This window comes from Vitis riparia, chromosome 9 (assembly GCF_004353265.1).
Source record: "Vitis riparia cultivar Riparia Gloire de Montpellier isolate 1030 chromosome 9, EGFV_Vit.rip_1.0, whole genome shotgun sequence".
Lineage (NCBI taxonomy): Eukaryota > Viridiplantae > Streptophyta > Magnoliopsida > Vitales > Vitaceae > Vitis > Vitis riparia.
Window position 1 is genome coordinate 7,454,556 of NC_048439.1, and position 27,884 is coordinate 7,482,439.

The 27,884-nt window shown below is 38.0% G+C and overlaps 1 protein-coding gene across 1 annotated transcript in view; it reads right to left on the bottom strand.

The window, feature by feature from the left end:
- LOC117922561 overlaps positions 1 to 27,884 on the bottom strand; it is a 42,560-nt gene that overhangs the window by 4,726 nt on the left and 9,950 nt on the right. Inside the window, exons 4-7 of the mRNA XM_034840708.1 lie at positions 19,546 to 19,615; positions 18,532 to 18,788; positions 7,667 to 7,783; positions 5,200 to 5,251 (exon numbers count right to left, since the gene is read on the bottom strand). Of these exons, the coding sequence (XP_034696599.1) occupies positions 5,200 to 5,251; positions 7,667 to 7,783; positions 18,532 to 18,788; positions 19,546 to 19,615 (496 nt within the window). The remainder of the gene's footprint in view (positions 1 to 5,199; positions 5,252 to 7,666; positions 7,784 to 18,531; positions 18,789 to 19,545; positions 19,616 to 27,884) is intronic.

Below are 27,884 nucleotides of genomic sequence, written 5' to 3' on the forward strand. Positions count from 1 at the left end.
ACTAGATAGACAAGCTCAGAATACTTGTTTTGAATCTGTTTTAGTAACTAATGAAAATAAAATAATGTTATGGTATTTTAGGTTAGAACATCTCAATTTTCAATATTTGAAACATCCATTTCCAAAACTGTTTATTAATAAAGATCCATCTTCATTCCATTGTGAAACTTGTGAACTTACAAAGTGTCATCGTGCATTTTTCCTTCACAACCCTATAAAGCCTCTAAACCCTTTTCTGTAATGCATAATGATGTTTGGGGACCTTCTAGGATTGACACTTTTTCAGGAAAAGAGTGATTTATCACCTTTATAGATGATCACACAAGGGTTTCTTGGGTGTATTTGCTAAAAGAAAAATCAAAAGTAGCATAAGTGTTCAAAATTTTTCACAAAATGGTTAAAACATAATTTCAAACAAATATTCAAATTTTCATAACTAATAATGGAAAAGAAAACTTTAATCAATTGTTGGGAAACTACTTTCTAGAAAATGGCATAATACATCAAAGTTCTTGTGTTGATACACCTCAATAAAATGGAGTGACAGAAGGAAAGAATAGACATCTTTTAGAAGTTACTAGATCACTTTTCTTTTCAACAAAAGTTCCTAAATATCTTTGGGGTGAAGCTATTTTAACCGCCACCTATTTGATCAATAAGATGGCTACTAGGGTTTTAAAATATCAAACACCGCTTGATTTTTTCAATGTGTTTTCCTACTTCATGGATTTCAACAAATTTACCTTTGAAAATTTTTTATTGCACTGCATTCATTCATGTTCATAATCATAACCGTGGAAAATTTGATCTTAGAGCATCTAAATGCATATTTGTTGAATATTCTTCAACACAAAAAGGGTATAAACGCTTTGATCCATGTACCAAAAGAATGTTTGTAACAATGGATGTCACTTTTTTTTAAACTAAACCTTATTTTAGCCATGATCATCCTTAGGGGGAGAATAAAAGTGTAGATTTTGTTCCTAGTGAGGTGTTTGAGTTAGACCAACCATTGTTAGTTCAACAATAGTTAGAAACTCTAGGAAAATTCCTAGAAAAATCTCCAGAACAAACAGAAAAACAACCACCCATGCTTGATGACTCAATTGGTAGTAGAAAAACTTAAGGAACAAATGATCTAGCTATTGAAAATGTTGGACAACCCACCTTAATGCCAACACATGATCAGGATCATGAAAATACTAAATTCAATGAAAATACAAGTAAAAACAATCAAGAGTTTCGCGTCTACTCAAGGAGAAATTGTATTCAAAGGATGGAAGAACCTATTTTTACAAGGCCATGAATCTATCTTGAAAACAAATCTAATCTCACCACTTGAGAAATGTAAGCCTCCATCTAAACCATGTTCTTCTTCCAATATTAATCATGAAGAGTCTCTTAGTGATCTTGATGTCCCTATTGCATTTCAAAAAGGTATCAAGTCTTGTACTCAACATCCTATGTCCAATTTCATGTCTTATAAGAATTTGTCATCTTCCATGGTCACATTTACCTCTCAACTTTCTAGTGTAGAAATTCTGAAGAATGTAGAGAATGCTCTAAAAATTCCAGAGTGGAAGGAGGTTGTTCTTGAGGAAATGAGGGCCCTTGAGAAGAATAAGACTTGGGAGGTGGTAACTCTACCAAAAGGGAAGACTACTGTTGGCTAAAAGTGGGTGTTCACTACCAAATATAATTCCGATGGTTCTCTACAAAGGTATAAGGCACGCCTTGTTGCTAAGGGATTTACATAAACATATGGGATTGACTACTCAACAACTTTTTCTCTCGTTGCAAAATTAAATACAGTCAAAGTTGTTTTATCAATTGCTACAAATTTGAATTGGCCACTACAACAACTAGATGTTAAAAATATATTTCTCAATGGAGACCTAAAGAAAGAAGTGTGCATAGATCTACCCCTGACTTTGATAAAAGGGTGGGTTGGCTCAAAAGTTTGTAAACTACAAAAGTCATTATGTGGCCTTAAGCAATCTCCTCAAACTTAGTTTGAGAGGCTCACCCGCTTTATGAAGAAAATAGGCTCTTGTAAAGGACAAACAAATCACACCTATTTTTGAAATACTCTCTAAAAGGTAAGTTTTAATGGTTTATGTGGAGTGACATTATTTTAACTAAAGATAATATGGTTGAAATGAATCATTTGAAGAAGTGCCTAGCTGCTGAATTTGAAATTAAAGATCTTGAAGCCTTGAGATAATTTTTTGGAATGGATGTACCACGGTCAAAGAAGGGAATTGTTGTTTTACAATGAAAATATATTCTTGATTTCCTAAAGGAAACATGAATGAGTGGTTATAGACCTTCAGATACCGCTGTAGATCCCAATGTAAAACTTGGAAAGGTAGAAATTGGGGTTCCGATAGATACTACCAGGTACCAAAAATTGGTTGACAAGTTGATTTACCTATCCCACACTCAACCGAATATTGCCTTTGCAATTAGTGTGGTAAGTCAATATATGCATTCACCTTTTGAAGTGCATTTTGAAGTAGTTTGTAGAATTTTAAGATGCTTGAAGAATACACCAAGAAAAAGACTATTTTGTAAGAAGAATGAGCAGCGAGAAGTTGAAGTATACACAAAGGCAAACTGGGTTGGTTCAATAACTGATAGGAGATCACCCTCAAGGTATTGCACATTTATCTAGGGAAATTTGGTCACTTGGAGGAGTAAAAAACAAAGCATGGTAGCCAGTAGTAGTGCAAAGGCAAAATTTAGAACAATGACACACGGGATTTGTGAAGTGTTGTGGCTTAAGCATGTCCTAAAAGAGTTGAGACAACCAATAAGCTACCTTTGAAGCTTTTTTGCGATAATAAAGTTGTACTTAGTATTGCACATAATCTAGTTCAGCATGATAGGACTAAACATGTGGAGATTGATAGACATTTTATAAAGGAAAAACTTGAAGCTAGTATTATATGCACATCATTAGTTCCAACTAACTAGCAACTAGCTCACATCCTAACCAAGGAACTTTTTTTTTTTTTTTTATAGGAAACGACAAAGGGATATATTGATAGAAAAAAGAAGTACGAGAGAAGGATGAGGAATCCTCCCACCAAAGAAAACTAAACTACAAGAATACAAAATCAAGAAAATACAATGAAAAAACGAACAAACCCTCTAGATTAGACCAGCCCAAAGGAATCACACGCCGCTAACCAATCAAGTTGTAACACATTAAGGGGAGTCCCCTTAAAAACCTTGGAACAAAAAGCCCAAAGACAAGCAAGGAAATGAATAGAATCCCAAAGATTCTCTTAATTCCTTGTTTTATCCTCAAAAATCCTCGCATTTCTTTCCCGCTACACAACCCAAATTAAAGCAATGCACGCAGCATGCCACAAAACTATCCATCTCTTAGATAAACCAAAACCATTGTAATTGATGGACAGCATGTCGGAAATGCTCCTCGGGGGAACCCAACCCATCTTGGCTAACTGAAATAATCTATATCACAACCCCATCGTCAAAGAACAATGTAGGAAAAGATGATCTGCTGATTCTCCATGCCTCATGCACAACTTACAAATATCAGGACTAAGAGCTTTGTAGGGTTTTCTCAATTGTAGCAAGTCATTAGTATTTACCTTCTTGTGTGCCACCAACCAAACAAAGGACTTGACTTTGAAAGGGACTTGAGAATTCTAAACGAACTTAGTAGGGAAAACTGGAGGAGAACCAGAACAATGGGATTAGGCAAGAAAGAAAGATTTGACTATAAAAAACCCTGAAAAAGATAAAGACCAAGATCTCGCATCTGAAACCGAAAATGATAAATGCAAACAATCAAGTGACCGCATGAGGCCTTCTAACCAAGGGACTTCATAGACCAATTTTTGAACATCTAACAAACAAGTTAGGCATGATTGATATCTATGCACCAAATTGAGGGAGTGTCGAGAATCTAGGAATATCGTTTATCCTTCATAGAATATAGAGTTTTAATTAGAGTAGAAGTTGACTATTAGTTTAAATTAGAGTAGGAGATAGAGTTTGAATTAAAGTAGAAGTCTACTGTTTATTTGAATTAGAGTAGGAGATAGAGTTTGAATTAGAGTAGAATTCAAATATATTTGTATATAAATATTCGTCATCCTCAATGAGAATATAATAATCATATTTTCTCTATCTTCTTCTTTCTCAATAAGCTTTTTTATTAGGATCTTATTTTTTGAATAATTTTTTAGCTTTTTATGAGTGGTTGTGTGATGAATCATATACATGATTGTATGCTTTTTTGTTTGTTAGCTCTGATCATATTGAATTAATGTTGTTACCAAGTAACATGGACAAAACTAGTTTTAACGTCACTTGGTAACAAAATTAATTCAATATATAATATCCTCCATAACCGTTTCAACTTGACTAAAAAGTTACACCTTCTCACACATCTTAAATAATCAAGTTGCAAATAAAACCAAGGATCAGATCCTTGCTTATAAGCAAAGATGTAGTTTAACTAGATACTTATTGCTTTTGAAAAATTGGATTCACAATCATTCCTTTGAAAATAATTATGGATATTTTACTAGTTGTCGACATTGATCACAAACTATGCCAACTTTTGCTGATCACAACAGCTCCATGCAAAACCAAAGGGCCTTGCACGGCATCCAATCTTTCAAGGGCATCCATCCTCGTTTTCACAGTAGAATGACTGCTATAAGCACAAATAGCTGGCATATAATTTGAAGCTGTAACTAGATCTCCACATAAGTTACAACAGTAACAGGACCAATTGCACATGACCTACCTTTATCTCTTATCCAAATTGAATGTTCATATCAAAATATAACCACATCAAAGGATTGGAAAGCAAAGATAAGGAAAAGTGAAAGGCAGCATTCAAGAATAACTTCCCTATGAAGTAATTAAAAACATGGCAAAGCCATGTCTTTAATCTCGGTTGCCACGTTCACGTTCTCTTAAACCCTTTACATAGGACTAGAGATTTGAGCTCGTGTCAAACTTTATCAAGAAAGTAGAATAACTCCAATAACAAGTTGTGTAGCTTTTTATTGCCCACAATTTATTTTATTCAGTTTTAGAAAGCCCACTCACTAGTCGATCTAGGTAAAAACTAATGAAGATAAATAAAATTAGATTGTGGAAGGGAAATATTTTCTTAAAAAGAATGCAGAAGCAAGATCCTGGAGCTAATCTCACCATAATTCACTGGCTTAACTAATTGAGCACAACAACGGCCAGTTTCACTCTCCTGCAGCCACCAAAGAGTGCAAACAATTAAGCAATGAAAAGAAGAAGCATCTATGCACAAGATTAAGGTATCTGAGCCATACAAGAACAGAAGAATCATAGATGTCCACTGGAGTCATGAAATTAAGTTTCATAAGCTACAAAATGGTAATAGAGCAAAAATAATTACTATAAGGTGAATTGTTGATTTATCCATCAGAAAAAAGTTATCAGATGCATTTTTTAAATTGAATATGTGATGATAATCCATCAAAAACACTTTTGTTTCCAACTTTCAATGTGCAACAGTGAAAAACTAGAGTATGTAGTATATAAACAATTATTGTTTACATAAGCTTAAACTTATTGCCCACATGATTGAATAATATAGGTATTCGAACATGAACTACCTCACTGAGGACCGTATCCTCCTGAACGAATAAGAGAGACACCAAGGTCCTTCCCTTGCTAAAGAAACACATGAAATAACTACTATAAAATTCTCTTCCAGTAGAGATTCCTAACCCCCGCTATGTAAGCCTTTCAAATTCAATGGTCATCCTGAATCCTGCGAGTTTGAAGAAAGCATACACCACCTAACCCAATGGTTTTTCAAAAACATCCCCAATGCCAAATCAACCCAGTTTCCCCAAAGCACAGCCATGACTTGAGCTTAAACTTTTCTATGGGAGGATTAGCCCAAATCAACCCAGTTTCCCCAAAGCACAGATATGACTTGAGCTTAAACTTTTCTATGGGAGGATTAGCCCACCAACACTAAGCATCTCCCATCTTCTCTTATCTGAAAAAAGCTAAAGAGATGGGACTGAGCAGAAGTCCTGAAAATAAAAAATACTGAAGGAGATTATAGAAGCATGAATCTACCCTATATATCACCCCACCTACTCCTAATCCTCAGATGTCCTGTTTCCCTGTCCAGCCAAATCACCCATACCAAAGCAAGGGGAACACTTGATTATGGTATTGTGCCTCTTTCAACCCTACCAAATCCATCAAAAGAGTTACAGAAAGACTACCAATACCCTTAGGGGTTGCCCAATGAAGAACTTAACAGGAAAATAAGGCTCAACAATAGCTGAAAAGAAACATAGGAATGAAGAAACAGATGGTCAACTAATTCTCCATTGACCACACATAAAACACCTCTTCCGAGGCTGATGACCTTGTAATGCCTTTCAATTTAAAGCAACTGCTTAGTCTTCACCTTCTTAACGTCTATCAGCCACATGGCTTTGACCTTAAAGGGAGCTTTTGTCCACCTAATAAATTTAACCAGAAGAAAAGCAGTTGGATTTACACTAGACATAAGGAATTAAAGCAAAAATCTAGAAATAAGCATGCCTCCTCTATCTAGTGCCCATATGTTTCATTAGAATCCAAATTAGAAAAGGAACAAGTCCAAATATTGGGTAGGGAAGCAAATTTAGTAATTTCTCTATCATGAATTTCTCCAAAAAATTGACTCTCCAACTGAGAGAAAGAGAACGGGCATGACTTGAGTTAATGATAGCCATAGAAGAATTTCTTTGGTTGCAAGGGGTGAAATGATCCTGTTACCAAAAGGCTTTCCTAGAAATATATTCTTGAACCATTTCTAACAATGTATCTAACATGAAGAGAAAACAGAAGTGCTAAGAAATGGCTTTCCAAGGAAAATGATGAGAAAGACCAGTAGCCTTAAGTTAGCATCCTATCCATTTATCTGCAACCTATATTTACTTTTTAATGACAAAGTGCCTCAAAGAATTATATTCTATTGGAAACCATCACAGCCACTGAGCAAGTATAGCCCTATTCCTCAAAGAGACCTCAATTCCTAACCCATCCTCAAGATCGAATTTACACACATTCCACAAGGTTCCTATGACCCAACCAAAAAACCTACATAGAATCTGAAAGATACAAGCAATGAGATATTATTCCATTAATTATCTTTCAATACTCCAACAAAAAGATATATATATATTGATTGTTATCAGAACAAAGGGATTAGAATCAAATAATATATAAATGTAAAACATATGAACAGTTGATCAAGGCCAACCAGAATAAAAATAAACAGATAAGAAGCAAACAGAAACAAATAAAATAGACTATATGCCTGAGACTGCACAGTTTTGATAACAAAAAATGGGAAGAAAAAACTACGCAATAAAAGCAAAATTTTGAGTTTCAAAACACATTTTTTTGTAGTAAGATGTTCCCCCCTATTATTAGTTAACAGTAATACTGTAACACTCTTATTCTATCCCTGAAGCGATATCCAAACAATAGATTGGCTCTAAGATAAAACAATACTGATTCTACAAAAAATAAAAATAAATAATCAAATACATGAAAAGATAACTTCATAGGATTATTGACGTTAAAAGGAGAACAGAAAGAAGATGCAAATGAAGGAGTAAAAGGAACCCACCATAGGACTAGGTACTTTCCAACCATATGATGGTGACCAATCTAAAGATGGTCGTAGGTCCTTGCAGAAAACTTCATATGACAAGCCTTCACCATTAGGAGGCGGCAGCAAGTCGATCTAGAAAAACAAGAAAAGAAAAAAATAAGTTGTATATAGCAAAGAACTTTTTCTCAAGTTTTTTAATCAGTAGAAAGCATTATGCATAATGTTGCAAATAGACGGGGATAAGTCCTATGCACAAACTCTGTAAAGTATTTTTGTTTATCCTTGATCACTAGACTCAACATAGGTGGTCCAAGCAAAGTCTATCAAGAAATCTCCACTTTCATCTAACATAGTCTTTCTTGTTGGTCTGTGCACATCAACAATAATTTACTATAAAGAAAGTGACTAATTCCTAATTGTGTATTTTGGATGTCACTTATCAAGGAGATCTATAGAGTTCAAGGAGTTTCCTTCAGCACCATTTGGCAAGAATGAAGTTCAGTATGCCTCCCTATTAGGAAAGTGGACTTACAGGCTTTGTGGGTTCCTTCGCCAATCGGTGTTTGGAAGCTTAATTTTCATGGACACTTCACAGGTACTAAGGATTAGATAAGTATTAGAGGACATACTCAATATTGTAAGGGTGAACATTCGAGCTTTTCAAAGAAAACCAGGTTTGGCTAGCTATTAAGGTAGAAATACTTGTTTTCCTTGAGATTGCATAGTTGCAATTAGGTAGGATGTCATCAATCTATCACAGATATAATCATTGAAGTAAATGATATGGATCTTTGTTGGTGATTAGGTTGCTTTTTCTCTTGAAAGCTTAGATCAACTAATCAATACATGAATAGGCTGGTCGAGAGAAGAGCCCATCCTCTTGTTGAATTTGTTAGGGGTCTCATGCTTCTTTGAGATTTGATGCTCTCCTCCAAAGCCAAAGACTTTTTACAGCAAAGTCGTTTGTTTTTCCTTTTCATTTTATACTCTTGTACATTTTTTACATTTTCTGAAGGATTTCCAATCCTTTTTCTAATATAATGCCAAGAGAGAAGCCTCTTCTGTAGTTGATTTAGAAGGGATCTCATGCTTCTTTTGAGTTTTGATGCTTTGTTTCCTTATGCATGAAAAATTAAAGATTACTACTTCCTTTTACCAAATAGAATACAAGTATTGTTTCTTATCCATTTATGATGTAATTTCATAGGGTTTGACCCTTTCTATTTTACATGGAGCCATTCTCCTTGACTACTTGTGGTGGTTTTTTTAAGCATCAATCTATTTTTTCTATTTTGACGCTAAGCTTGTACAATTACAGCATAGTTCAACTCAACCCAACTCAAAAAAGCTTTGAATCCCAACTACTTGAGGCCAGTTGTAAATTCTTCCTCGCCATTCAGCTCTATCTAAAGTACATATTCTTCATCAAGTCATACAACACCGTCCTTATGAAAAGCATTCACCATCTTGGATACCAGACCATAGTAAATGACTTTTCCATATCTTGTCCTTAATTGGTCCCTTTCACTTTCTTTAACATGCATCCATTTTTTATTCTATCTATTCTTGTATAGACACTAATCCATCTCAGCAGCTTTATTTCAAATAACAATCATTTTCTAGACGATGTTTCTATGTATGTTAAACAATTTTCTGGTATTTCTAGATTAGGGCAGAAGAATATGCAACAACATTCACAGAGAGACAGAGAGCGGTGGCAAAAATTCTATCAATATCATGGTAATTTATTTAATAATATTTTCAAAAGTTTGACATCTTTTCTTCCTTTTTTTTCTGATCAGAAACAAACACATTTTCATTAAAAATGAGGTACAAAGCTGATCAAAATAGAGGAAAAATAATACTCCCCATAATACATCAAAACAACTCAATATTGCTATTTTAACCCTTTGGATCTACATGTAGATATCCAATCAAGTTGAATTATGTTGAGGGAAATGTCTTGGGAAGTTGTAGTAGTAGAAGCCCAAAATGATGAATAGAAGTAGACTAGATCTCATCATTTTGGTAGACCTCCACTTGTTCCTCCAAGATCACTGTGTTTCTTTCCCTCCAAACCATTCAAATCCATGAAAGAAAGTGATTTGTCATATCACTTTGCCTCTAGGAGTATTCTTCAAACCCTTAAAAAGAAATAGTCAACATGTCACTAACACATCTAGGAGGAACCCAAGCCAAACTAGCTAGTCTGAATAGTTTGTGCCATAACTCCAAAGTTGTCGCATAATGTAAAAACATGTGATCTATCAATTCTCCACTACCCATACATAGAGAGCAAACATTTGGGCCAAGGGATTGTATCATTATGCTATGTAATGTTGTCTTGTATCATTATGTTATGTACCTAAGTTTCAGAATTACTATATAACATGAATGCCATATTGAATGAATCACTAAAATTTGTTGGTTAGGTAGTTAAATTTGTGGAAAGTCAACCTCTAGATTTTGGTTCACTTGATTCTGGACTGATTGGTAAAATATAAATGTCCCAGAAACAAGTTTTTCTCCTTGATTTCCAAATTATGATTTAGGAATTGTATAGCTGCAAATCTTCCTTTCCTAGGTTGTTCCCATTGTATTTTTATAAATGATATATTGTACAATTTTATAAGAGAAAATAAAAAAATATATTCAGAATTTGCACAACATGATATCAAAGCACACTCAAGATATATGGGTATCCTCTCGCCAGCAGTTGGGTTTTTTCCCATGTAAATCATAGGTGTGGTTCTCTGCACCACTATTAACCCTGCCAGTTGGCCTTCATTACTGACATGGGTTTGTCATTTGTGTTTGGTTTTCACCTTCATTTCTGACACACGAGTTTGATATCTCTCTAACTTAATTATTATTTAATAGAAGAATGTCAGAGATGACTCAAGATGTTAGCTTTGACCTAGCCACCAGTCAAACTCAAACTCAAGGTGTTACAGAAAATCCTTTTGCATATATAACCCCACTCATAACTTAAATCAACAAAATTTCCTGCAATGGTCAGAATTTGTTAAGATTTCTATGAAAGGAAAAGGGAAGATTGGATTCTTAGATGGCTCATTGCAAGCACCGAAGACTAATGATCTTGCATATGAAGCTTGGGATCATGAGAATTCTATGGCTTTGTCTTGGCTTGTTAACTCAGTGGATCTAGACATAGCCAGGCTTTTCTCTACTTATCCACTGGAGAATTGTGGGTGGTTGATATGGAGACCTATTCGAATTTGGGAAATGCAACTCAATTGTATGATCTTAAATGTCAAACACATGAGACAAATGGTGGAAATACAGCAACAGCATACTATAATATAATGAATTGGTTATGGCAAGAGTTCAATCTCAATTATGATAGAGATTGGAATGGAGAACTGATGCTGACAAGTCCAAGGAGATGCAGAAAAAAGAACAGGTCTTTGAACCTCTAGCTGGTTTAAAATCATATTAGATCAAGCACATGGACAAGTTCTCAACAAAGAACCTCTTCAGCTACTTAGAGTGGTATACCTTTGTTAGAAGGGACAAATTGGAAGAAGGGTGATGGTGGGAAGAACTAAATATTGAGAATTCAATCTTCATTTCTACTAAGTCATATGCTTCTGTTCAGGCAAGTGGGCAGAAAAATACAAATAAGAACAGGGATGAAAAAGAGAACCTGCTGTGTGAGCATTGCCATGAGTCGAGACATACAAAGAACACCTATTGAAAACTACATGGCAAGCCACAAAATTGGAGGAAAGGTGACAAGTTTGTTGGACATAATAGTAGAAGCTTGCAGACTGCAGCAGAAAATGCTCCAAATAGTTTAGGCCCTGTTTGGTAATTGTTTTTTAAACCAGTTTTTTGTTTTCTAAAACAAAAATCAAAATACGTTTGACAACCAAAAAACATAAAATAGTTTTTTGTTCTTAAAAATAAAAAACCTAGTTCTTTTCATATAACATTTTTTAATTGTTTTCACTTGTTTTTTTATGGCTATTTTAAAAAATAATTATACAAATATGGAAAATGATTAAAAATAAAACGCTACATATAAAAGTTATTTTAAAACATATTTAAATATATAGAAAATAAGTTAAAAACATTTGATGTTCCTAAACAAACTTTTTTCTGCATAACATCATAGAACAATTTTCAAAAACTGTTTTTCAGAACTATTTTTAAAAACACTTCCCTAATAGAGCCATAGCTATTAGTGTACAAAAACAAGAATCAAATCTCTTCACCAAAGAACAGTCGAAACACCTACAAGGGTTTATACAAGTCAAGCACAGTTCTCTTCTAACCCTTCTTCCTCATCCAAACCAGTTCAAATAGGCAATTTTTAAACAGTTTTGAATGTCACCTCGAGATTCTATCCCTTATGTTGATGTATCAGTTTAGACTGACAATTTTATTCTATTACATATTGATTAGATGCGACATACTTCCTTGAGTCTTATTACTTCAATTTTACTTTCGGATTGCTTCAAAGTCAACTTTAGACTCATTCAATCAATTTCTTTTGAAGCATGCATGCATTTAAGGATTAGTAAAACTTTTGGAATGACTAAATACAAAAAGGTAGGATGGAAATTACTTTGTATTTCCTATTTGGTTTCTAACTGTAAAACACGTTTTTGGAATGTTTTAAAATCGAGAAACTCTTCAAAATTAATTCCTAGGGTTTTTTTTAAGTATATATAGGTTATTTTTTTATTGAAATTTTGAGGGCTTCAAAACTCTAGAGAATATAGTCATTCTTTGAGCTTGTGCCTCAATCTTTCAAACCTTTTAAGATCCTTCTTGAAAACACCTATCAACCATAACAAAGGTCAAAAACTCACACTATGTAAACTTTGGTAAGAGCTTCAAGGGATCCATTAGAGTGCACAAGTAGGTGTTATGTCAAGGACATGGAAAAGGAATATAGGTGTTGATGGTATAAAACCCTAGTGAGTAGATGCATCCGATCAAGTAAAACTAACACCATTTGCTCATATTTTGGTGAATTATTCAACAAGTCAAGAGATCATTCATGGTTTCTCACACCTAAGGATGTTAGATGGTTTTTCCATGTTGTAAGGTTGTGGAAAGCAATCACAAAGCTTGGGCCCCTCGTTAGCTCTAGACTTTCCTTTGTGGTGGGTAATGGACAGAGGGTGAGCTTTTGGAAGGACAAATGGTGTGGAACTACACCTTTGTGTGATTCTTTCCCCTCTTTATTTGCCTTAGCTACTCCCAAAGAGGCTTGGGTGAAAGATGTTTGGATTGTTTCACAAAGTAGGGAAATGGGAGGAGATGGAACCCTCGCTTCTCTAGGCCTTTCAATGATTGGGAAATGGATGAGGTGGAGAGGCTACTGTTATGTTTGTGTGGGAAGAGAGTGAATTTGGGTGAGGAGGATAGGGTGCAGTGATTGGAATTGAAGGACAGAAACTTCTCGGTAAAGTCTCTTTACAAAGCCTTAGAACCGGACTCATCAGTTTTTTTCCCAATAAAGATAATCCGGAACTCTTATGTGCAATAAAAAATAAGCTTCTTTGCTTGGGAAGCTTTGTGGGGAAAGTTCTAAGTTTGGACCAAATTCAGAAGAGGAGCTAGGCTTTAGCAAATAGATGTTATTTTTGCCAAGTGCATGAAGAATCCATTGACCATCTTCTTCTCCATTGCGAAAAGACAAGGGATGTGTGGAAGTTGTTCTTTACTTTGTTTGGAGCGTCTTGGGTGTTTCCTTCCTTGGTTAGGGAAACCCACTTGGATTAGAATGGGTCTTTTGTGGGTAAAAAAACGTAGGACAATTTGGAAAGCAGGCCCTTTATGCTTGTTTTGGTCATTTTGGAAGGTAAGGAATAGAATTGCCTTTGAAGATGGTGTGTTGTCCATCCAAAGGCTGAAAACTTCTTTTGTTTACTTACTTTGGTCTAAACAATGGTCCTTCGACGTTAATGGATTTCATTGATTGGGTAGGTTCCTGTTGAGGGAGAGGTTGTTTTTTGTATATCTTGTTGGACAGTTTTTTGTTTTAGCTCTAAAGGGGTGAGTGTCTCTTTCCTATACAACTTGGGCCGTTAATTTAGCACCTCTTCGTAATACAATACTTTTACTTATCAAAAAAAAAAAATGCTTTTTCCATGTTATATCTTGTATTTATTATGCATTTGGAAATCTTGTGCATAGGATCAATAATATATTGATTGTAATTGGATAATTGGAATAAAAAAAATTAAATTTGGGGTTAATTGCTTGGACTACCTATTCTCCCCCCTCCCCTATAGGTAGTTTCATGTATCAAGACAAAATTTCTTTCATCTTAGATCATAGATTCAAGTAGAACAAATCATGTGTTGTGCATCAAGTTTATTTTCTAGTTATGTTATTTGTTTAGGTAGAAAGTTAAGATCGTTGTTGATTCTTTTTCTACTATTATTGGAAAGGGTTCTATTACTATTTTTAAACCCTGACCTTAAATTCAATGTTGCATGTTCCTCACCTAGCTTATAATCTTTTTTCAATTAGAAAATTGATGGAAGATCTTAATTATGCGGCTAAATTTTTTCCTACTCATTAGGAATTTTAAGGCTTGTTTACTCATTGGCAATGCTAGAGAGGTGAACTCTATTACTTCAAGAAGGACCTAGATATTTTTGGATGTTTGTCTCAAGCTACTGATATTGGTGCTTTTCCATGTTGCAAGGATGAAATTAAATTAAATTGCTGCATCATGGATTAGGACATCCAAGTTCTCCAAATTTGAATGTTTTGTAGAATAAAAAGGTTACTTGTTTTCAATGTGAATTGTGTAAATGGTCTAAACATTATTATACTTATTTTTCTATCCAAACTTACAAACTATTTGAACATTTTTCACTCATATATAGTGATATTTAGGGTCCTTCACATGCGACCAATGTATCAACAGCAAAGTGGTTTCTTACTTTTATAAATGATCATACCTATGTATGTTAGGTCTACCTTATCCAAGAAAAATCCAAAACAACCATAGTGTTCCAAACCCTTCACAAAATGATTCAAAACTAATATCAAGCTAAACTTTAAGTTATTCCAATAGATAATGGAGGGTAACTTTTTTTTCCTACCTTGGTTACTTACTTGAGTGAGAATGGGATTGTTCATCAAACATCTTATGTTGATACCCCCAAACAAGATGGGATAGCTAAGAGGAAAAATAAACATTTACTTAATATTGCTCGGACTTTGTTATTTACCATGGGAGCACCAAAATATTTGTCAAGAGAAGTTTTCCTAATAGCCTCTTATCTCAACAACAGAATACCTACCCAAATCCTCAATTTTAAAACTTGTGTACTCTCTTAAACTCGCTTTTCCAACATCCCACCTAGTCAACATTCTTCTAACAAATGCTTATAGTGGTACAACATTTGTTCATTTCCAAAAGCATCATCAAGATAAGTTTGATCCTAGTCCACTTAGATGCGTCTTCCTTGGCTATTTTTCCACTCAAAAAGGATATAAACATTTTCATCCTCTAAGAAAGATTTTGTTACTATGGATGTCATTTTCTTTGAGTCACAATCCTATTTCACCCAAAGCCTCTCTTTAAGGGAATAGCAATAGTGTGCAAAATCATTTTTGGGATGGTGAGGTGTTACCAAGACTTGTTGCTAATCCTTTTCCTACATTATAGCCACCTTCCACCTCGCTTATGGCCAAAACTAACCTAGAAAAAACTTCATCTGTTGATCAGCTACTTATGGTGGGGAAGGAAACTGAAAAATCCAATGAGTTGCAAGTGTATTCTCAAGGAGATAGGTTGAAGAAAAATGGTCAATCTTTTGATCTGAACATGGTGCTTTTAGAAAACATATGTAATCTTGGGAGCTAATGACTCTTTGCTTTGCTAGAGAGCTATTGAATGCAAATGGGTGTTTGCTTTGAAGTATAAGGTAAATAGATCAATTGAAAGATATAAGGCAAGACTTGTAGCAAAGGGCTTTACAAAAAAGTTATGGAATTGACCATCGAAAAACATTTGCCCTGGTTGCTAAGATGTATTCAATCAAGATACTGTTATCTCTTGCTGCAAATCTAGAATAACCACTACTTTAATTAGATGTAAAAAATGCATTTCTTCATGGTGAAATGAAGAAAGTATATGAATCCCCTACCTAGTTTTAAGCAGATATACAGAAATGGAAAGGTTTGTGAGCTTAAAAAATCCTTTTATGGTTTCAAGCGGTTGCTTAGAGCCAAGTCCGAAAAATTTACATAATTTCTTTTCAAATATGGGTATGATCAAAATCAAGATGACCATACCATAGCTTTTAGACACTCTAAGGATGGAAAGAGAACTATTCTTATAGTGTAAGCACATAACATATCTTGAATGAAAACAATACACATGAGATGGAAAATTTGAAGCAACTTTGAGCTAAAGAGTTTAAGACCAAGGATCTTGGTTTTTGGTAATCAAGGTTGCAAGATCACAAAAAGAGGTTGGCATGATGGGGTGTAAACCTAGTGATACTCTGATTGAGAGAAACCATAGGCTAAGAGCTCGTGTTGAGAGCAAACAAGTTGAGAAAGGTCGATATCATGGATTAGTTAGGAAGCTAATCTGATCAACTTATATGAGACCTGACACTATTTTTGCAATCAATGTAGTTAGCCAATTTATGTGCTCAACAAATGAAGCTCATATCAAGGTAGTCTTTGAAATTTTGAAAAACTTAAAAGGCACACATGGGAAATGCCATCTGTTCTCCAAGAAAGATCGAGTTTTTTTTTTTAGTTTTTTTTTTTTTGGATAATCGAGGAACCTTCCATGGCTAAGCTCTTAGGACTCTCTATAGGGACCCAAACCTTGGGGTGCTGACCACACCTACAATAACCAGCACTGGGTAATCCAAGAAAGATCGCGTGTTAGTAAAGGCTTGTACAAATGCATGTTGGGATGGATCCATTGATAATAGGAGGTCTACTTCAAGGAATTACATATTCAAAATGGAGGAAATCCAATGACTTGGAAAAGAAAAGGGCAAGTAGTCATAAGCTAGGTCAAGTGTTAAAGCTAAGTTTTGAGCAATTGCACAAGGAATTTGTGAATTACCATGGCGAAAAATTCTTCTAGCAGATTTAAGGATGAAAAAAGTGAATCATATGAAGCTAAATTGTGACAAGGAGACAAGTATTAGTATTGTTCATAGCCTAATCTAATATAATGGAACCAAACATGTTGAAATTAATAGACACTTCATCAAGGAAAAATTAAAGAGTGGTTCGATTTGTAATCCATTCATGACAACATAGGAACACTTAGCAAAAGTTCTCACAAAAGGATTGTCATATCAAGTGTTTCAATCTTTAATAAGGAAAGTTTGGTATGATAAAAATCTTTGAACCAACTTAAAAGGGAGTGTGAAAAGTCAACATCTAGATTCTAATTTACTTACTTCATTCTAGGATTTTTTATTTTTTTTTCTTTCATCAAAAACAAACATATTCATTAAAATGGATTAAATGAACAAGTGAATGATGAGAAATCCTTCCTAAATTTACAAAATCTGATAACAAATAGAGATGGAGAAACCTTCTCAAGTACAAATCAAAAGCGTGCCACGAGAGACAATACAAAGAAAAGCGTATCAACATTCCTTTGGGTTTCATACTACTACAACAAAAAGTCTCGAAGCATTCCTCCCCTCTTTTTTATTTTAATCCTTTCAATCTACATGACAAATTCCAATCAAGGTGAAAAACATTAAGAGGAATGCCCTTGAAAGTTGCGGTAGTAGAGGCCCAAAAAGACAAATAGGTAGAGGCTCAAAAAGACAAATAGAATTAACTTAGGTCTCATATCATCTCTGAGGTCCTTCACTTGTCCTCAAATAGCCTTGCATTTCTTTCTTGCCATACTAACCAAATTGATGTAACACAAGTGATTTACCATAGAACTTTGCCTCTAATAACACTCCCTAAACCTCTAAAGAAAACAATCATCATGTCATTGATACTTCTAAGAGGGACCCAATCCAATTTGGCTAATCCAAATAGCTTGTGTTATAGTTCCAAAGTCATCAGACAATGTAAAAAAGGTGATCAATGATTTTCCACCTCTCATACACAAAGCATAATGATTAAGAGTGATGGATTTGAAAGGTATTCTTACTTGAAGCAAGTCATTAGTGTTAACCCTCTTATTAGCAATTAACCAAGCAAATGTCTAGACCTTTAATGAGGCTTTTGATTTCCATATGAATTTTGCTGGAGCAAGAAGATTTGGAGTTAATTGAGTGGATAAGGCCAAGAAGAACAATATTATTATAAATAAGCCTGAAGACGATAATGACTAAACTCTCATGTCTAGGGAAGACCATGAGAGTTTCACACAAGTAAGAATGAACATAAGACTCTCAAGATACTCCATCTCTGAGTCAATGAAGTTTTGCCAAAAGTCAAAGTTCCAAGCAAAAGGGGAAGAGGAGCCAAGGATAGATGATACAAGAGAATTTCTAATTGACACAACTCTACAAAGATTAGGAAATTAGGAACTAGAGGTCAATGCGCCCCCCCACACACACACACCGAAAACAGATCTTCATCCTTTTAACCCACAAAAAAACGAGTATGACCGAAGAAATCCTAGAAAACCTGAGTAGTGACCTTCCAATGGCAACAATGCAACCACCTAAGTAAACTGTTGAAGTCAAATGTGAGAAATTATACCAAATGATAGGATTTGTATATATAGTAGTAGTCCATTTGACAAATAGCATAGAATCTTCTACAAAAATTTTAGAAAAAAAATTTCAACCATATCTGAGACTTAGGGAACAATCATAATAATAAGCTCACATCAACACACTCCATAATTAGGGCAAACAACTGGATCAGTTAAGGAATATTACCTTAACTTTGTCATAACCCAATAGTTGTGTCACTCTTCCAGACCAATAACAACCATCAGTCCACCAATCTACCTCATCCCCCACCTTCCAGACATCATTGACTAAAACTATCACTTCTGTGATCGTATTGATGTCTGGCTTTTGACTTACATGATAGATGGGTGGAAAGCAAGGGCGTAACATCAATTGCCTTCTTTTCTCCTTCGACTTGCTCTTAGAAATTGGGGGCTTTTGATATAACTTTGTCCAATTTAATTCTGCACAGATGCATTAAAAAGAAATGTGCACATCATGCAATACTAAAAATGATAAAATTTCACATAAATAGGAGCATAGTACTCACCCATCCAAGTAGTCCTAGCACTATAATTTTAGGAAGGAAAAAACTACCACCTTTTATATTAATCGAGTATTTGAAAGGAAAATATTAAGGCATTATTTGGATATACTTCTTTTCCTATTTTTAAAAAACAAAACATGATAGTCACTCATATATAAAATACACAAACTTTTTAAGACTTATCTTAAAAAGATAATGATTTTTAAAAACTATTTAAAAAATTGAGACGTTAAAAAATTTTAATTGAGATCAAATTTTAAAAGTAATTTTTCAGGACATAATGTAAGTTCATACTTTTTATATAAGAGTCATTATATTTTATATAAAAGTTATTACTGATTTCTATTTTCAAAATAGAAAATAAGAAGTGCATCCACACAAGCACTAAGTTTTCCACCTTTTTCTACTCACTAACTATAATTTTATTAAGCAAGCACAAGCATACGACTTTTTAACAGTTCAATATAAAATCCATCAACTATATGGCAGCAGAATTTTATGCGCTAAAATTATCAAAGTACCATATATTATGCTTTGATAAATCTCGAGCAAGTATAACCTAAATAAGATAAATCATTAGGATATGCTAAATTTATTACAATTATAACCTACAAAAGATAATTCATCAATGCAAAGCAACAACTAGAGAAGACAAAACCATATAGCATGCTTACTTTCATCAGGAAAATCGATATACTCCAAGACATGGCCAATGTGACCTTTTCTCAAGCTAATCTCCTTTATCTGAAGAAAAACATTGACATAATGGTGGGAAAATTTCTGGTGTTAGCAAAAGATTATCCCCAAATCAAATCACCGGTAATAAAACTCACAAAGAAACAACCACAATCTCAAACATAAAAATGAGAGGATAAGTTAGATCTTTCATTAAACAAAAACCACAATGACACTAGGCATCCTGCAAGGACATGCCACACAGCATTGGACTTGGTGATTGGTAAAAGCAGGTGCCATCCAGATCTAATCTAGTCCAGTAAAGCAAGTGAGAATATAAGAATGTGAATTGGGGCTTGACATGGGAAAAGAAGTCCTAGAGAAGAATCAAATGATGGAGGTGGCAGCATATTAGAGAAAGAGAACAGTTAAAAAAAGGATAAAACCAATATGTACTCTATCAATAAGCCCAATTTCAATGTCGATCAGAATGGAGGAAAGTGGTTTAACTAAGGGTTTCATTGTCAATAGGGATAGGACTTGAGTGTCTCTTTTACAATTTGCAAATGACACCATTTTTCTTCTCAAAAGCCTCTCCGAAAATTCTACAAAACCTTAAGCTAATCCTTTTGGTTTTTGGGAAGTTATTAGGGTTGAAAATAAATTTAGAGTAGAGCACTCTTTCCGATATTATTGTAAGCCAGCAGTTGATTTCAGGCTGGCCACAATGCTTGATTATAGAGTTTCAATGTGACCACTTTCTTATCCGGGTCTGCTTTTAGGAGAGAATCCAAAGACAATAGGATTTTGGGATCTAGTGGTTGATAGAATCTCAAGGAGGTTGGATGGGTGGAAAAAGGCTTTTTTGTCTTTGGGGGGAGGATAACCTTAATTTAGTCCATATTTGACTCACATTCCTAGCTATTTTCTCTCTCTTTCTTTTCAAGATCACAGCATTCGTGGCCACAAAGATTGAGAAAACGCAAAGGGACTTCCTTTAATCAAGGACTAGGGATGGCAAGAGAGATCATTTTATCAATTGGGACATAGTGTGGAAGCCAAATGCATTTGGAGGTTTGGGGAGAGGGAAGACTTCTTTGAGAACTAATGCTCTCTTAGGGAAGTGGCTACGAAGGTTCCCTAAGGAAAGTTGTGGTCTTTAGCATCAAGTTATTGCGAGCATTTATGGAACACATCCTAATGGATGGGATGTCAACATTTTGGTTAGATGGTCACACAAATGTCTTTGGAAGGCTATTACACAAGTCTTTCAGGAATTTGTCCCACACACCTGTTTTATGGTGGGGAATAGGGAGAGAATCCGATTCTAGGAAGATTTATGGTGGAAAAGTCAACCTCTATGTTCCCAATTTTCAAAACTCTATAGATTTATCTCAATGAAAAATCTCAACCATCCTTGGTAATTCCTACTTATATTCTTGGAATTTTAACTTCCACCGCAATCTCACTGATAATGAAATTGATTCTCTTGAAAAAGACTTATGTCTTCACTTATCTCAATGCACTTATCTCCCTCCGTTGTAGATTCAAGGGTTTGGTCTTTATCCTCCTTTAGCCTATTCTCAGTAAAATCTTTCTTTTTGGTCTTGTCCCATTCCTGAAATCCAATCCCATTCTTTTTGGCTAATTTTGTTCAGAAATCAAAATCCCCTCAAAGGTTAAGGTCTTTGCTTGGTTAGTGGTGCATAAGAAGGTAAATACCAATGACTTGCTATAGGTGAGAAGACCCTACAAATCTTTATATAAAGGAAGTGGAGAATTGATCAACCATCTTTTTCAACACTGTGCATTAACTTTGGGGCTTTGGCATAATGTCACGGACTTAGTCGTTCACTAAGCTCGTGCGGCACTTAGACAAGCCAAGACGTTTGATCTTGCTAAGTCAGCCTTGCTCCTTCAATGCTTAGCTTGCTAGGCTAAGACACTCGCGACTCAAAAGCCTAGGAAGCTTGGTAGGCAACTCCTTAAAGAATGGAAGCTCTATTAACTTAAGAAAGCCTTACAAGTGCTTGGATGCTCACTTCCTTGGTGCCTTGGCCAAATGAGGCCCTCACCTATTTATAGGCACCAATGGTACTCTCTGGAACCTTGGAGGGTTCCTTACAACTCAAGACTATTCTAGAATGTCCTACACCATTCTAGGTACAAGCCTATATACAAGTATATACAAGAGTCTTCTAGATTTCTCTAGAAAGCCCCGGACTCCTCTCATGCCTTCCACCATGGTGTAGAATTGTGTGGATTCCTCCAGGCTTCTCTAGAACCTTCCACTCTTCCCACTCTAGGAGTCTCCAAAAGCTTCCTTGCTCTATATAAGGCCATGGGGAGGCTCATTTGAATCAGCTTGTGACACTCTCCCCCACCTATGCCGCAGACGTCCTCGTCGCGCCTTCTGCCCAGAACCGCTTGATCTGCTCCTGGAACTGCCATAGTGCCTCTACTGGCTCCCAACTAGCCTCGCTTTCTGGTAGTCCCTTCCACTTCACTAAGTATTCCGTAGCAGGAGGTACCCCTCGTCTCTTGATGACCTTATCTGCGATGACGTGTTCTACCTCCTTATCATAGGAGGTCACGACCGCTGTAGGTGCCCTCTTAGACAACCCTCGGCTTGGATCATCCTTGTCTCCGTGATAGGGTTTCAAGTAGCTTGCGTGGAAGACAGAATGAATCTTTAACCTCGGGGGCAGCTCGACTCTATAGGACACCTTGCCGACCTTCCCAAGTATGGGGAAGGGTCCTTCATACCTCCTCACAAGGCCCTTATGCACCGGCCTTAGGGACTTGAATTGCTGAGGAAGGAGCTTGACAAGTACCATGTCTCCGACCTTGTACTCCGTGTGTCGTCGCTTCTTGTCAGCCCACTTCTTCATTTTCTTAGCGGCCTTGTCCAAGTATGAGCGTGCTATGTCAGTTTGCTCGTGCCACCCTTTTGCGAACTTGAAAGCCGCTGGACTTCTCTTAGTGTAGCCAATCGTTAGAGTGTGAGGAGTTAACGGTTGCTGCCCTGTGGCTAACTCGAACGGGCTCTTATTGGTTGCCTCACTCCTTTGCAGGTTATATGAGAATTGGGCTATGTCTAGCAGCTTAGCCCAATCCTTCTGATTGGCACTCACGAAATGCCTTAGGTAGAGCTCCAGTAAGGCGTTCACCCTCTCAGTCTGCTCATCCGTCTGTGGGTGAAAGCTTGTGGAGAAGTGAAGCTCCGAACCCATAAGCTTGAAGAGCTCCGTCCAAAACTTCCCAGTGAAACGCGGATCGCGATCACTGATGATGAACTTTGGCAACCCCCAATACTTGACTACGTGTTTTAGGAATAGCCTCGCTATCTCTTCCGCAGTGCAGTCAGTCGGGGCTGCTATGAAGGTCGCGTACTTAGAGAACCTATCCACCACCACTATGATCGACCCACTGTCTTCCGACTTGGGTAGCCCGATGATGAAGTCCATGGTGACACTGTCCCATGGACGCTCTGCTATGGGTAGTGGCTCCAACAGGCCTCTAGGCTGTCGTTGCTCCACCTTGTCTTGTTGGCACACAAGACAAGTCCTCACATAGGCCTCAACCTCATCCCGTATCTGAGGCCAATAGTAAGCCGACTCAAGTAGTGCCCTTGTGCGTCGTTGCCCAGGGTGCCCAGCCCACTTGGTGTCATGGCACTCCTTTATCAAATTTCGCCTTATGTTCCCCCACTTAGGCACGTAGAGTCGTCTCCCCTTAGTGTAGAGTAGGCCGTCCTCCACCCAGAACCGCTTAGTCTTCCCTTCATGAGCCAGGGCGATGAGGCTCTTGGCCATTGGATCATGTTGCAGTCCCTCCCTTAGAAGATCCATTATGTCTTCTTGGGGCTGACTCGTCATGGACGCTAGCTCGGCTTTGCGACTTAGGGCATCGGCCACATGATTAGCACTTCCTGGCTTATACTCCAGCGTATAGTCGAATTCGGTCAGGAAGTCTTGCCACCTAGCTTGTTTAGGACTCAACTTCTTCTGTGTTTGTAAGTAGCTAGTGGCCACGTTGTCGGTCTTCACTATGAAGTGAGACCCTAGCAAATAGTGCCTCCAGGTGCGCAAGCAGTGGACGATAGCGATCATCTCCTTTTCCTGCACCGTGTAACGCCTCTCCATGTCGTTCAGCTTGCGACTCTCAAATGCGATTGGGTGCCTTTCTTGCATAAGGACTCCCCCAATAGCAAAGTCTGAGGCATCTGTGTGTACCTCAAAGACCTTGGTGTGGTCGAGTAGTGCCAACACTGGCTCCTCAGTCACAGCCTTCTTCAGATCCTCAAAGGCTTGTTGGCACATTTCATCCCATTCCCATGCCTTATTTTTCTTAAGAAGATCAGTGAGTGGAGCGGCCCTTGCCGAATAACCCTTTATGAACCGCCGGTAGTAATTAACTAAACCAAGGAAAGATCTGAGTTGAGGTACCTTGGTTGGTGGATCCCATTCTTGGATGGCCTTCACCTTGCTATCATCCATCATCAGCTTGCCATCTCTGATGCGATGCCCAAGGAAGCTCACTTCCTCCTTAGCAAACGAACACTTCTCCTTCTTCACGTATAGCTCATTCTGCCTCAAGATCTTAAAGACCTTCCTCAAGTGCTCTACGTGCTCCTTTAGAGTGTTACTATAGATGACTATGTCATCCAAGTACAACACCACGAACTTGTCCAAGTATGGGTGGAAGATCTTGTTCATGAGGGTGCAGAACGTTGTTGGGGCATTGGTGAGTCCGAAAGGCATCACTAAGAACTCATATGAGCCATACCTGGTCACACATGTAGTCTTTGGCTCATCTCCCTCCACAATCCTGACTTGGTAGTAGCCTGACCTTAAGTCCAGCTTTGTGAAGTACCTTGCCCTTCCAAGTTGATCGAACAAGTCAGCAATGAGCGGGATGGGATACTTGTTCTTCACCGTCACCTTGTTGAGTGCCCAGTAATCTATACACATTCGTAGGGACCCATCATGCTTCTTCTGAAATAAAACCGGCGCGCCATAGGGAGCCTTGGATGGTTGGATGAACCCCGCATCTAGCAACTCCTTGAGTTGTCTCCTTAGCTCTTCCAACTCGGGTGGTGCCATCCTATATGGCCCCATAGCAGGGGGCTTGGCTCCTGGCTCTAACTCAATCTTATGATCTTCCTCTCTTCTAGGAGGAAGTCTCTTAGGTAACTCGAGCGGCATTACGTCCTTGAACTCATCAAGGACCCCCTCAATTTCCTTAGGCATGGGTTCTCCCGACCCATCATCCCTTTCTTCCCTTAGGGTGGCGAGGTAGGTCACCACTTTCCTCTTTAACCCCTTCTTTACTTGCATAGTGGATAGCATAGGGGTCTTGAGCGTACCTTCAGTGACCGTAGGGACCATGCATGGTTTCTCCTCCTCTAGGATAGCCATTAAGCGTAAGAAAGGTAGTGGCACGGCCTTGACCTTCTGTAAGAAGTCCATTCCTAGCACTATCTTGAAGTTGTCCATGGGTGCCACTGTGAAGTCGACCCTTCCTTCCCATGTGCCGATGTGCATAGTCACCCCGCGAGCTACCCCATGTGATGGCTTGGCAGCTGAGTTAACTGCCTTGAGCCATCCTCCTTCCTTGAATGCTTGGAGCTCCAGCCTTCTTGCCTCATCCTCCGAGACAAAGTTGTGAGTGGCACCTGTATCCACCAGGGCCTTGGTGGCCTTCCCGTTCACAAGGGCCTCTACATACATCAGCCCTTTGCTTTGAGGCGTCTTAGGCATCGGCTTGGCCTTAAGGGCATTTAGGAGCTGCAACGATCCCACTTTAGCATCGCCTTCCTGCTCCTTCTCCTCAATCATAGCGTTTAAAGCCTTCCTCTTAGGGCAATCCCGTGCCCAGTACGGACCATCACACAGGAAGCAATTGGTCCTGGGCATGAACTCCTTCCGCTTGTCCTTGCCTTTGCCATCCTTGCCACTAGGGCCCTTGCTTGACCCTTCCTTAGAAGTATGGCCTTGCGACCTCTTGTCTCCCCCACCTTTGGCCTGGTTACCCTTTGGTGGTGGCTTGGGCTTGAAGGAGTCTCCCCTTCTATAATCCACCAAGGATTTGGCTACCGCCATGGCCGTGGCTAGGTCTTGGACACCACGTCTCCTCAACTCTTGCTCAGCCCAACTTTGTAAGTTGTCCATGAAGTTAAACAGTAGCTCCTCCTCGGCCATGTTAGGTATCTCAAGCATAAGAGTAGAGAATTCTTTGACATATTCACGGATCGAGCCCGTGTGCTTGAGACGCTTTAGACTCTTCCTTGCTAGGTAAGCCACGTCTTCGGGATAGAATTGCCTCTTGATCTCTCTCTTAAAGGCGTCCCATGTGTCTATGGTGCACGTCCCTCTCTCTATGTCGGCAAACCGTCGACGCCACCATAGAGTAGCATTATCAGTGAAGTAAAGGGTCGCGGTGCGTACCTTAGTGGCTTCATCCGTCAATGCAATTACCTCAAAGTAACGCTCCATGTGCCACAAGAAGTTGTCCAGCTCCTTAGCATCCCTCTTGCCACTGAACGTGTGTGGCTTGGGCACCTCCACTCTTGGTGCCTCATGAGTGGCCATGACTCATGCTGACACCGCAGTCTTGTAGATGGCCAGCTCTTGACGAATTTCTTGGTCTCGGACATCCATGCGTGCAGCCAAGGGCTCCATCCTTGACTCCACACTAGCGAACATGGTCATGACCTTGTCTTGGAAGGACATGAACTCCTCGTGTGACACCGGCTAAACTTGTGAACCTAGCACGCCCTCGCGAAGGTCTTGGATCTGCTCCCTTAGATCCTCTATGCCCTTCTCCATGCCTTGCTCGATCAAGTCCACCCCTTCCCGGGTGTCCGCCATGGCTAGCTCCACCTTGGCTAGCCTTGCCTCCATGTTGGCTAAGGCGTCACGAGACTTATCCTTCCTGCCTCGGCCCCGTGCGGTATGCTCCATCTCCCGTCCACGGGTTTGCTCGCTAGTCTCCTCCACGTTAGAGCCCGACATGCTTCCTTTGCTATGCCCACCTCGTAAACGCGCTCTGATACCACTTGTCACGAACTTAGTCGTTCACTAAGCTCGTGCGGCACTTAGACAAGCCAAGACGCTTGATCTTGCTAAGTCAGCCTTGCTTCTTCAATGCTTAGCTTGCTAGGCTAAGACACTCGCGACTCAAAAGCCTAGGAAGCTTGGTAGGCAACTCCTTAAAGAATGGAAGCTCTATTAACTTAAAGAAAGCCTTTACAAGTGCTTGGATGCTCACTTCCTTGGTGCCTTGGCCAAATGAGGCCCTCACCTATTTATAGGCACCAATGGTACTCTCTGGAACCTTGGAGGGTTCCTTACAACTCAAGACTATTCTAGAATGTCCTACACCATTCTAGGTACAAGCCTATATACAAGTATATACAAGAGTCTTCTAGATTTCTCTAGAAAGCCCCGGACTCCTCTCGTGTCTTCCACCATGGTGTAGAATTGTGTGGATTCCTCCAGGCTTCTCTAGAACCTTCCACACTCTTCCCACTCTAGGAGTCTCCAGAAGCTTCCTTGCTCTATATAAGGCCATGGGGAGGCTCATTTGAATCAGCTTGTGACAATAAGCTCTTCAATTTAGCCAATGGTTTGGTGTTGCCCAAGAATATTGGAGACATGATGATTATCTCTTTTAAAGGATTGGGAAATTCAATCTAAAGCAAGACTCTTTGGCAAATTGCTTGCCTGACTATTCTTTAGATTGTGTAGTAAGAGAGAAATGCTAGGATTTTTTAGGAAAAGTGGAGCATGGAAGGGACGTTGTGGAATCTACTTCATTTCTACTCCTCTCTTTGGGCCTCTTGTACTGTCACTTTTAGGGGAGTTCCACTTAATGTTATTCAACTAAGTTGGCTTTCGTTTTATAGTTCAAAAGGGGTGGATAACATTGAGAGGAGTTGATTTCAGTTTCTGAGTTATTTTGCGCATGCTTGTATGTATAGTGGAGGAGTCTACTCTTACTTTCATCAAGTTTTGTATTTTGTGAGAAGGATTTCTCATCCTTCTCTACAACTTTTATCAATATGAATCAGAACTGAAATTAGATAACGTATCTAAAGTTTTCCAAATTCATCCAAGGGATGCCCAACAAAAGTCCACTCTTTTCAAAGCCATATATGTGTGTTTTGAACATGACACAGCTCCATTGTAGAAGTTTCTATAATGCAAAATTCAAAAGGTAGAAGATCAAAGCAATTATATGCTAGGGCAGATAAGTAAGAGTAACTAAAACTAACTTAAGGTTGCCATTTCTATTAATGCGCACCATTGTCCATAAATTTTTATATAATGTGATT